At 46.3% G+C, this 12,433-nt stretch overlaps 1 protein-coding gene across 1 annotated transcript in view; it reads left to right on the top strand.

Annotated features, from left to right (window-relative positions):
- Tarbp1 (TAR (HIV-1) RNA binding protein 1) overlaps positions 1-12,433 on the top strand; it is a 62,211-nt gene that overhangs the window by 26,866 nt on the left and 22,912 nt on the right. The window contains 4 exon segments of the mRNA XM_029570368.1: positions 4,203-4,364; positions 8,739-8,950; positions 9,827-10,088; positions 10,181-10,399. Coding sequence (XP_029426228.1) covers positions 4,203-4,364; positions 8,739-8,950; positions 9,827-10,088; positions 10,181-10,399 — 855 coding nt within the window.

The raw sequence follows: 12,433 nt of genomic DNA, 5'->3' as shown, positions 1-12,433 counted from the left end.
TGTTCCTCCATGGCCTGTGCTCCAGCTCCTGCCTCCAGGCTCCTGCCCTGATTTCCTACCTTGGGCTTTCATATGAACTGTGACCCAGGAGATGTAAGCTAAATAAATTTGTTCCTCTCCAAGTTGGTAGTGGTCAGAGTATTTTGTCACATCAATGAAGAAACAAACCAGAACAGTGGGGGGGAGAGGTGATGTGAGCAACTTGCAGCTGGGGGAGGGGAGGCAGCTGTTCACACCTTCTGTAGGCAGAAGCAGCCAGACTGTACCCCTAAAGGCCCCCCCAGAAATCCACTTCCTCCAGCCACGCTATGCCTCATAAAGGCTCCATTGCTGCCAAAACAGCATCACCAGCCAGAGACCATGTTTAGATTACAGGAGCCTGTGGGCGATGGTTCACATTCAAACCCTAGTTTCCATTCTATCAGTATTACTGTGACCTGGGTGAGCCTCAGTTTCCTCATGTGTAAAATGGATATGTTGCACCTGCCCTTTTACTAGGTTTCAAGAGTTTCTACATTGATATATTTGAGGCCCTTGATACATATCAGTGTGTAGATGGGGCCTGGACTTAGAATTCTGAATGTCAGGTTTTGGGTGGGAACAGGGTCTCTATGTGTGTGTATGAGAGAGGCTGTGTGTGTGCGCGTGTGTGTGTGTGTATGTCTGTCTGCCTGCCTCTGTGTGTGTCTGTGTGCCTCTGTGTGTGTGTGTGTCTGTGTGTGTGTGTGTCTGTCTATGTGCCTGTGTCCATGAGTGTTTAATGCTGTGTGAATGTGTCTGTCTTTTCTCTGCTACACTCCACAGTTTATTCTTTCTGGGATATCTAAAAAGAATGGAGTTTTCCCTCCCGGAATACTTGGAAAATAGCAGTTTTTATAGCAATTTCTATTAGTTTGTCATTGTTTAAACCTCTGGGGACAAATGTTGAAGCAATTTGAATGTGTAGATTGCCAGGAAGGTGAGAAAATACACTTATCTAAAGTATAAGGGCTGGTGAGATGGCTCAGCAGGTACAGGCACTGCCACCAACCCTGATGGCCTAAGTTTAATCCCTGGGACCCACATGGTGGAAGGAGAGAACTGATTCCTGCAAGTTGTCCTCTGACCTCTTCCTGTGCACCATGGTATACTCTCTCTCTGCTCCCCTCCCCCAATAAATAAATGAAAATTTAAAGTCCAATTGAGTACATTTTTGCAATTGCTTAAGCAGGTGTGAAAATGTAAGGCTAGTTATTACTAGAAGACTTTAAGTTTATTCTTTTTAGTTACATATATGTGTCTGTATGTGAATATGTGCGTGTCCATGCAGGTGCCCTCAGAGGGTCAGATTCCTTAGAGCTGGAGTCACAAGTCGTTGTGAGCCATACAACAGAGGTGCTAGGAACCATCTCCTGCAAGAACAGCAAATGCCCTTAACCACTGAGCAATCTCTGTAGCCCCTTAGCACTGTTTTTATTAAGTTTTGCTCCAGTATAATTTTTTATAAACATTTTATTTGGTTCTTTATGTGTGTGTGAGAGGGTGCGTGCATGCACAGCATATGTATGGATATCAGAGGACAACTAGCGGTGGTCAGTAGGTCAGTTCTCTTCTTCCACTGTGTGGATCCCAAGGATTGAACTTAGGCGTGACAGCAGGCGCCCTTACTTGCTGAGCCATCCCACTGGCCCTCCAGTATCATTTTTACTCTCAGCATTACCATACATTTCCAAACACAGTGGAAGGCTAGGATAGTGAGCCCACATGTGCCCATTGGGACCAAAGGGTTTTTATTTGGAGTATGAAGCCAGAAATAGCTTAAGAAAGCTCTGTGTATGAAGACTTCAAAAGGAAACTCAATTTATGATGATTTTTAAATAATTTTGAAGCATTGACTCTTTAATAACCTTGCTATGAGAATCCCTGGGAAGCACATTTTGGTGTAGTATTAAGACTCTTCTGACAACCCTCCCACCCCGAGCAGTGTGCTGGCCCATGGAACTGACCAGCCCTTGGGGGAGGAGGCCTCATTTTCTACATTGTGACTTCTGTGATTGGTTTCAAGTTAGCAACATGAGGCTACTGGACTGGGGATGATGGCCTGTCACTGGAGTGTTACTGGCCAGGGCCCAGCTCACCTGCTTGGCAGAGGAAGATGGCAGTCTGGTATGCCCCAGTGCTGTCTGAAGGATAGGACCTGGGCCACAGCCTCCCCAGCTTCCCTCTGTGGAGCAGAGCCAGGACTAGTCTCTTCACATTGTCGATTATGTTCTCTTGGTTTTCATCTTCTTTTCTCCTGGACTTTCTGCTTTGTGGCTTTTAGATAGGGTCTTATATATCCCAGGCTGACCTTGAAGTAGCAGTGTAGCTGAGGTCCAGCTCCAAGTGCTGGGCTTACAGGTGTGCGCCACCACACTCAGTTTATGTGGTGCTGGGGATAGAGCCCAGGGCTTTGTTCCTACTAGGCGAGCACTCTCCTATCTAAGCTGTGGCCCCAGCTTCTTCTGGACTTTTCATGAGCAGGTGGAAGAACCTGTCCAAGAGTGCTCAGTTCTCCAGTCCTTTTTCATGTCTTGCTGAGCTCATCTGTGAGCTGGCTCCAGCTCTTCCTAACCTGGCCTTGTGTCCACTCTTAACAGAAGTGGCTCTCCTGAGGTCATTGGTGGCACTCTTGTCATAAACTTAGATATCTCAAGTAACGTCAGATTCTTTGGCCCCAGTGGGCACAGTAGACCAGCTGCCATCTCCCTTGCTTCCCTGCTAGCACCCCTCTGGCTCAGTCTTCTCCACCCATTCCACCTCTTCTTGGGACATCTGTGGTCTTTCTGGCCGAGGGACATGGAGCCAGCTCTTCAAAATTGGGTGCTGACCCCTTCTTTCTCCTTCCAGCCTCTTCTCATTGGCCTCTTCTGTACCTCATCGTCAGCTGTGCCTGGAGGCTTGCTCCACTGTCTCCACTCCTAGCACAGTTGTGAGCTGTGCACCCAAACTGCTGGAGGTCCCCCTGCCCCTCCTCATTGTTCCTGCTTCCCCAGGTTTCCTTTCTAGCACCACCTTCCAGCTGGAACTTGGGGTGCTCCTGGCTCCTTGTCCTTCACCCACCTTGTGCTGCCTGCCACACGTGCTGTGATTGTTTGATTTTTCTGCATTACTTTCTGGCATCTGGTAAAGTACCAGATGGTTTCAGTGATAAGAGGTTAGGGTGATGAATTACTCTGAGCCTAGCAAGCCTCCTATGGCACTGAGGTTATCTGTCCATCACACTTTCTCTTGATTAATTCCTTCAAAACTTCAGTGATGAGCATATATTACTATCTTCATCGTATGGTTAAGAAATTGGAGGCCTAGGGAGAAGGCCATAGAACTAGTGGATGGTAGAACCGAGTTCTCCTGGGTTTATGGGTCAGAAAATCCTGTTCCTCTTACCTGTTGGCTCTGAGGAGTTGGGTAAGTTGTTGAACTGCCTTAGAACTTAGTTCTCCTAATTTGAAAGTAGGACAGTGCTTGTGAGGATTGGTAATGATAACGAGCAGACCAAGACAACGAGCAGACCAAGATGGGCATTGTTGTAATCACTACTGCTGTTTATGGTGTGTCAGTTTGGTGTGGGACACAGTAGGGTACCTGTATAAGACCTGTGCAAGACTAGGCCCATCAACTCCAGTCATGGAGGGGGGAGGGGCTCATGAGAGCCTGTTCCTGTAAATAGCTCCTCACCAATGTTCCTGTGAGCACCCCTAATGAAACTCTTTCAGTCACCATGAAAAATAAGTAAAAGACATAAAAGTAGAAGGGGAACTAATTGGAAAGAGGAAGATCACTGGGAGGTGGAGGGGACAAGAGGGAAGTAGGGTGAGTGATCAGAATACAGAATACACAGTATGTCATAATGAAACCCGTTATGTATAATGAATACATGCTAATAGAAAACAGCAAACAGAAGGCATTGGTGGAACACAGCTGCCTCCCAAGGTTTCCTAATCAGTGAGGGGACAGACACTGTGCTGTGAAAGGTGTCGATAAGTGCTGGGAGCATCTTGAGCATGGATGGGGACATCCTTAGGCCTATGGGGACATTCTGGGCACTGTGGGTGGGGTGGCCCTTTGCTCTTGTCAGTGTCTCATTAGTACATTTAAACACAGGGAGGACTTCCTGCCAGAGCTCTCCTGTGTATGAAAATCACAGACCAAATTGTCCTTACATGTTCCAACATCTGTTGTAGGTGGCAGATCTGGACCGCTGCCAGCTGTACCTGCAGGTGTTGGCTGAGCTCACGAGTCTCCAGGTGAAGCTGGGCTGGAAAGCAGGCAACCCTGTCAGCAGAATCATTTCTCCTTTGAAAAACTCGTGTATTCGCCATCTTCAGGAGGCTGAGAGTGGACAGGTAATCCTCTGGGACAGATGGATATGCTAAGGGAGCCTGAGGGGAATCCCTGTTTGGTTGCTACACACTATTCTGCTGCTGTAAAAATAATTTGTTGAAATATAATTGCTAAGATTGTGCCTGTGGGTGACGATACTGTAAGGGTAGGGTCCATAGCAGTAGTGTGGATGGAAATGTGACTTCAGTCTTGGGTGTGTGTGTGTGTGTGTGTGTGTGTGTGTGTGTGTGTGTTTACACATGGCATGTGGGCGTTCAGTGCTGGGAATTGATCACAGGACTTCACATATGCTTCACCAGGTCTCAATCTCAATCTTTTACCATTTGTGTCCACTTTTCACCTAAAATATGTTTACATGACCCTGGGCATATAAAATAGGCATGCAAATCAAATATTTACTGATAACAAATCATAAGGAAATTTTAGTGGGTAGAGAGATGGCTCAGTGGTTAAGACCTTTTGTTGCTCTTTCAGAGGATGGGAGTTAAGTTCCCAGCACCCATGTCAGGCAGCTCATAATCTCATGTTACTCCAGCTCCAGGGAATCCGATGCCTTAACATCACATACGCACACACACATTTAAATAAAAGTTTTAAAAAGAAATGTATTTTAAAACAGTTCTTTAGTATACATATAATTTTGCTATTTATTAAAAGCAAATTTGCATACCAATGAGACGGATGTGCTTGTTTGACTACAGTCCCGATTGCATGCTAAAGACATGATGGTAGGGGTAGATTGAAGTCTTTTCTTACTGTAATCGAAGCATTAGTTTTAATAAGAACAGAAAGCTTTGTATGTACAATAAAAACAATGCATATAGCATACAGCAGCCTTGAGTCTGAGCGGGGGCATTTCACGCTGTGGTCCTTGGTGTTGCAGAGCATGATGGCATGGGCAGAGCAAAGTGCGTGTTCTGTGTTCAGAGCCACAGCTGTGAGAAGCTGCCTGATCAACATGGCAAGTGTGGCCGAAAACAGACTCATTTCACATTTGGTTTTCAATTCCTGTTTAGGTTGTTGTGTGTTCAGAAACGTTTCACTGTAGGCTGGGCATGGTGGTACATGCCATTAATCCCAGGCAGAGGCAGGTGGATCTGTATGAGTTCAAGGCTAGCTGGAGCTGTGCAATCACAAAAAGACCAAAACAAAAACAACAACAAAAAAACCCTTTTACTGTTGACAATTTTTTTTTCCAGGATCCCCATGTTCAGTATACAACCCCCTTGTGGGCTCAAAGCCCACAGCTAGGAAGTTCTTGGGCTAGGCAGGTGCTTTACCAGTGAGCTACATTCAGCCCTTTCTGTGTTTAGTTAAACTTTGAGACAGGGTCTTACTAAGTTACTCAGTTTGGCCTTGAGGTTACTCTGTAGCACAGGCAGGCCTTGAACTCATGATCCTCCTGCTTCAGCCTTCTGAGTAGCTGGGTTTATTAGGCATGTGTGCCCATACTCAGCAGCTTTGGCAGTAACTCACTTAGGCGCGGGTGGGGACCATCTGACATTTTCTGCTCACGCTGGCTTGGGGTGGACCCTTCTTCAGCTGTATGTCACTGTCCTCTGTATTTGGCTTCCTTCCTTAGTTTCCAGTCTACTTGTCCACTGTTCTTCATCCTGTTCCCCTGGTGCCTGTGCTGCCACTGCCCCAGGCTACCAGATAGAGCTTTGCTGTCACTAGTATGAGCTTGTTGTTATGGCCAAAATACCTGACAGAAGTGACCAAAGGGAAGAGTGACTTCTTTGGCTCACTGCTGAGAGGGACAGTCCATTGTGGTGAGGAGGGCCTGGTGCAGCAGCAAGTGTGGGTGGAGCTCATCATCACATGGAACAGAAGTGGAGAGTTCATTCCAGAACCAGAGGTGGGCATCACCTTCAAGGCCCATCCTGTTGACTCGCCTCTGCTAGCTAGGCCCAAGAGTTCTACAACACCCAAACAGCACCATCCACTGGGAACCAAGTGTTCACACCCACCAGCCTGTCAGAGGTCATTTCACACCTAAACCTTAGCAGCTCCTCGCAAGGCTTCCCTCCAGCCTGGGCCTTCCAGGACAGCCTGCGGGAGCCTCTGCTGCATCAGGGCCGCACTCATGCCTTCATTTTCCAAGTGCCCTTCATGCCCATACTATGGTGTTTATTCCCTTCTTTGTAATTTGTGGGACAATTTATGTATGTATGTCTCTACTGTATTTTAGACCCTATGGGCTTTGCTTAAACATGACAGAAGAGGAAGTGTGGGAGAGGAGCTCGAGCTTTAGAGACTGACTCCTGGGGTTTGAACCCTGGCTTCAACCTTGCTGTGTGACCAGGGGGAAATGACATGACCTCTCTGTCCCCATCTACTGTTCCTGCAAGATGATGGGATAGTGCTGACACGGGAATCAAAGCAGACTCACACCTGACCCCTTACCAGCTGTCCATGCATAGAAAGTCTGTACGTGTTAGCACATGGTGGCTCTTTAACAAACTTGAACAGAATCATAGTCCGACTTCTGTACTGTCAATAAAAACAAAGAAACTACTCAGTTGATTAATAGCATCACTTTAGTTTTCAAGAGCCACTTAAAGAGGAAGTGTTACAGGACATGGATTAATATCTCAGCATCCCTGGGGCTCAAAAGAGCAGGATGAAGTCCAAGTTTTATCATTGGTACTCATGTGAGCACGAAGAACTAGTCCTATTAGTCTGTTAGTCTCATGAAAAATGTGTTTCCAGTGTAGAATATGGTCATAAACACTCCACAATACTTGCTATTCTGAATTGGCATTCTTGGGGCAGAGAGATGGCTCAGTAAGGCTTAGGTGAGACTAGGCTGGAAAGCGGGAAACCCCATCAGCATAATCATTTCTCCTTTGAAAATCACATGCACTCACCATCTTCAGGAGGCTGGAGAGATGCTTGCTGCCAAGCCTTAATGACTTGAGCTTGAGCCCCAGGACCTACATAGTGAAAAGAGAGAACCAACTCCCTTAAATTGTCCACTGACCTCCACACATGTGCTGTGGCACGTATACGCACATGTGTGCACACACACATACACACAACGCGCACACACACACAATTTTTTTACAGCTGACTTTCTTTAGCAGTTAGGACTAAGTCCCATTAAGGTTCACAGGGACATGGTGAGTCAGGTAGTAATGGATCTTACTTCATAGGTAGGCAATACTGATGCATAAAGTCTGCCTGCAGAGGGATGGGGAGGACATGGCGTCTGCTGGAGAGGCTTCGTCCCTGACAGAGCTGTGGCAGGCATTGTGTGAAAACTATCATCCGGTTTTGGTTCTGTCTGTGTTCTTGGCTCCTAGATTAGAGTCTTCTGAGTCCATCTTTGTATGTGTTTCCACATTTGCAGTTCTAAGCATTTTATGTGAAAGAACCCATGTGTCTTGTCTCCACAGTCACCCAAAGCAACTCAGCAGTTAGGGCACAGCATTACATGCTATATATCAGGACTCTCCTAGCTCCTCCACTGGCTTCCTCCCCATTACTTTTAAAGACTAAATTTTTAACAATGGCTTACGAGGATTTGAATGATCCATTTCAATTCACCCTTTCCTCCCTGGTCACAATACCCATGACATGTTATTCTTTTAGTTTCTAAAAGAAATACCTGCTGTGGGACAAATCATGGTCCAATCTTGATGCCCCCAACCTGATGGGATTAGGTGGTTGGCATAAAGACTGAGTCCTTCTAAATGGGATTAGTGCCCTTACAAATGAGACCCCTCAGTGCTTTCACTTCCTTTTCACTATGCCAGAACTCAGAGAGGGCAGCTATGAACTTGGAGCAAACCCTAACAAGACACTGAATCTATAGACTCTCTCCATCCTCCCAAAGACTTACCTATCTTTTCAGAAGTGGTCTCTAATATACTACCTTAATGTATATAGTGCCTATTCCTACTGGTACTATTCTCAGCACCTTATTTAGTACTTTGAAAATGGTGTAAAATCAGCTTCCAAAAAGACACTTTTGGTTCCACAAAACGTATGAGGGGGAAAAGACTAGATATACAAGATTTCTTTAAAAAAATTTTTTTAAATTTTATATGTATGAGTGTCTTGCCTGAATGTATATAAGTGCACTATGTGCATGCAATGCTCACGGAGGCCAGAAGAGGGCATCCGGGTCTCCTGGAACTGTAGTTACAGATGGTTGTTAGCCACCATGTGGGTGCTGGGAACCAAACCCCAGTCCTCTGCAAGAGCAGCCAGCTCTTAACCACTGAGCCATCTCTCCAACCCCCATACACAAGACTTAGAGAGGGAGAGAGGGAGGGAGGGAGGGAAGGAGGGAGGACCTGAGGTGCTAGCCCACAAATCAGGTCTCCACAGTGGTCTGTGACTTCAGGGGTACTCTGTGTCCTCTATTGGAGCTGAGCCTGAGTCATCAGGTACACAGAGTGGTTGGCATGGCCACCCTTGCTGCACTGTGTGAGGCTGTGGACCAGCACCCACTGCTTCAGCAGGATTCTCCTGATGCTGAGCCTGTGGACAGACTCGTCTCTGTTCTTCCACTCAGTCAGCCACTGCAGAAGCCCCATGCAGAGGAGCAGAACAGGTGTGCACACCCCTCAGAGAATGGCAGGTGAGTGTTGTTGAGGGTTAAGTTTGGTTTTTGTTGGGATCCTGATCATTGGTGACCCCAGTGCTGTTCATGGTTCAGTAGAGCTCAGGAGATGAGCTATTTTAGATGAAAATATGTTCTTCATCTTTCATGTCAGAAACCTGCAGGCTTTTCTGCACTGTTTTCAGTGAATCATTTGAGGTTGTAGAAACACCTTGAGGAAAATTTAAGTCTGTGAGGTTGTTTTGTTATTTAGTGGGTAGGCTATTTGACAATGACCCTATGTATCTGTTATCCTAGTCAGTTTTCTGTTGCTATAACAGTACACCTGAGGCTCAGTAACTTAAAGAGTTTTTTTTGATTTAATGGTTTTAGAGACTGGAAAGCATATGAATGTAGTGCTCTTATCTGCCTGGGTCCTGGAGAGGGCTTGGTGCTACTTTATGTCCTGCTAGAAGTCAGAAGAGCAAGGGAGGGAGTGTATCAGTGAGGAGCCCAGAGGCTGCCGAGTTCTTCGACAGCACACTCTAGAATTTGTGTACTAGGCTAATCCCTCAGGATGGAAATTTAAGCAGTATAGGGGGGAAAGCATTAATCTGTCTCTGAGGGCTTAACCTTAGTGTTGAGACATACCTCCTATCTCCCAGGAGCCCTTCCTCCTCGTAGACTCTCCTCCCAAAGACCCCACCTCCCAACAGCCCTCACACCCCCAGCAGACCCACCTCCTAGCAGATCTTCCTCCCAGTAGATCCTCCTCCCAATAGTCCTCACCTCCCAGCAGACCAGTTGAAACCACTCATCTGTTTTCTGCTCTGTAAAGATCTATACCACATGCCAAAAGAAATAAGGCAGATGTGGGAAAGTGTGGCTTAGTAACTTTCCTTCTGTGAATTTCAGTGTGTTTGAAGAACCATCATCTTCCCAAGGATGGGGGAAAGTTGTCACACAATATATCCACGATCAGTGGGTCTGCTTGTCCTTCCTTTTGAGGAAGTACCATACCCTGATCCCAGCCACAGATAGTGACATCCCGGATCACCTTCTCCCTGCTGTTCAGAAGCCAGTACGGACCCTGCAGTCTGCACTGGATGCCCTCGCTGTTCTCCCTGCTGACCATGTCTTACCTGTTTTCCACTGCATAGAGGTGCTGGTTCCCAAGGTGAGATGGAGGGAAAGGGGAAGTGAGTAATGGAGGGACATTACTCACTGTGTTTCTCAGATTGACAGCTGTGTTTTTAACCTCTCTGCCAGCTCCTGACCTCCATGGAGTCACTCTGCATTGAGTCTTTTGACATGGCTTGGAAAATCACATCTTCTTTGAGCAACACACAGCTGACATTCTGGCCTAATTTAAAAGCTTTTATTCACTTTGTTTTTGATAACAAAGTTCTTACCATTGCTGCAAAACTCAAGGGGCAGGCATATTTCAAAATAAAAGAGGTAACTTTTTGCTATTTGTATACTCTGTACTAGGTGCTAGGATTATTGTCAGTACATGTTCCTGTGCCTTGGGTGTTATGAGTAAGGTTGAGGAAACATGGGCATAGACAGGAAGCTCAGGATGGAGCTCAACTCCCACCTGCCCCACTGGTGATTTGCTTTTATGACCACATACCTGACAGACAGAACTTGAGGTAGAGAGGGTGACTTTGGCTCATAGTTTCAGGAGATACAGTCATCACAGTGGGGTAGGGCTGGTGGCCCTGCCTGCTCCTTGTGTAGTAGGAGGGAGTGTGAATTGGCAGCTCTGCACAGCTGGGTGCATCGTCTTTGTAGTGTTTCAAGTTAAGATGTGAAAACTCAAAGGAAGCTCCATTTCCCCTCTTGGGAAGTTGGGTGGCCTGGCAGCACTGTCCTGACTGAAGGCCAACAGCTTGGTCCTGAGCAGGGCTGGCTTGCTCTTTCACAGACTAGAGGCGCATGTCAGGGGCTTTTTGTCAAAAGAGGGCATTGGATTCCCTGGAACTGAAGTTACAGAGGGTTGTTAGCTGCCATATGTGTGCTGGGAACTGAACCCCGGTCCTCTGCAAGACAGTATTCTTAACGACTGAGCCAACGCTCAGGTCCTGAACATTTATTTTTGTAAATCTCACGTAGGAAAATAGAAAGGATTTAAGGTCTTTGTGTTTTCTGGAGGCATAGTCAGCCCTCTGAATCTGTGGTTTCACATCTATAGATTCAACCAGTGACTGGGAATATTAAAGGACAGGCACGGTGGCTCAGTAGATAAAGGTACTTGCTGACAAGACTGACGACCTGAATTCAATCTGAGACCCACATGGTGGAAGGAGAGAATGACTCCCACAAGTTGTACTCTGACCTCCACATATGTGCTATGTGCCCCCACATACATACACACAAAATAAACAAATGTAAAATATTTTAAGAACAACATTTTTCAAACCCATTTGAAGAAAAATTTGCATTTACACTGAACACATAGAGACTTTTTGCTCCCTTTTGTTATTCCTAAATAACAGTTATTTATATTGCTGGGTATTTTAAGAAATCTAGAGATGATTTAAAGCAGGGAGTCCAGCCTTTGGATACTGTAACATGACATTGTCTATGAACATGGTTAGGCCCTTTCATAGCTGTCCTGGGTCAGCTGTAGCTCATGGGCTCAGGCCACACATGCCTGATGGAAAGTAGCCAAAGACATGCCTGTGACGGTTCCATGCGGATGGATAACACATCATTTCCTTCCTCCCGGAGTAGTGCCCTGGGCCATGAGGGATGGTTATGTTTGCGTTTGCAGCCACTCCTTCAGTAGGGAGCATGACCCAATGGGCTTTGTTCTGCTGGAGGGTCAGGCTGGTTCCAGTTACTGCTCTTGGCGTGTGCTGCCCCTCTGGCTCTGTCTGCTCATAGTGAGCAGCTGCAGACCACCATGGTCTCCTGGAGCATCAGAGCTGAGATAGGCCAGGAGGTGCTGTGTGCTTCTATCCTGTGTCCTGGGCACCAGATTCTCCTGGAGAGTTCTGCACGGATGGCCCTACTGTAACACTGGACTTACATATAGTACTGAGAAATGAGGAATTAACATCTGCCTTTGTGGTTCATAAGAAAAATTATCCCAATAGGGGTCAACTGCAGATTTTCCAGACTGTAAGTTCATCATATAGTTCACATTCACCATTTTAACAAGTAAAAATGCTATACACAGAAACAGAATTCCTCTTCAGCAGGCCCTCAGGGATTTGTTTTGAAACCCTTTGTAGGTTGACATGAAAGTTGTACATACTCAGTATACGAAGAGTTTGGGGATAGACTCTATGCTAGTTTTCTCATTGCTGTGACAAACACTTGACAAAAGCAATGTGAGGAAGGATTATTTTGGCCCATGGTCTGAGGGCACAGTCATCATGAGAGGGAGGGCATACGGCAGGAGTTTGAGGCAGCTGGTTGCACCGTGTCTGTGGTCAGGAAGCAGAGAGAGATGAATGCTGGTGCTCAGCTTGCTTTCTTCTTTTTTTTTTTTTGTCTTCTTGTCTTTCTGAGACA

This window comes from Nannospalax galili, unplaced genomic scaffold, assembly GCF_000622305.1.
Source record: "Nannospalax galili isolate Female #2095 unplaced genomic scaffold, S.galili_v1.0 scaffold1463, whole genome shotgun sequence".
Taxonomy (NCBI): Eukaryota; Metazoa; Chordata; class Mammalia; order Rodentia; family Spalacidae; genus Nannospalax; species Nannospalax galili.
This window is presented reverse-complemented; position numbering and strand designations above follow the sequence as displayed.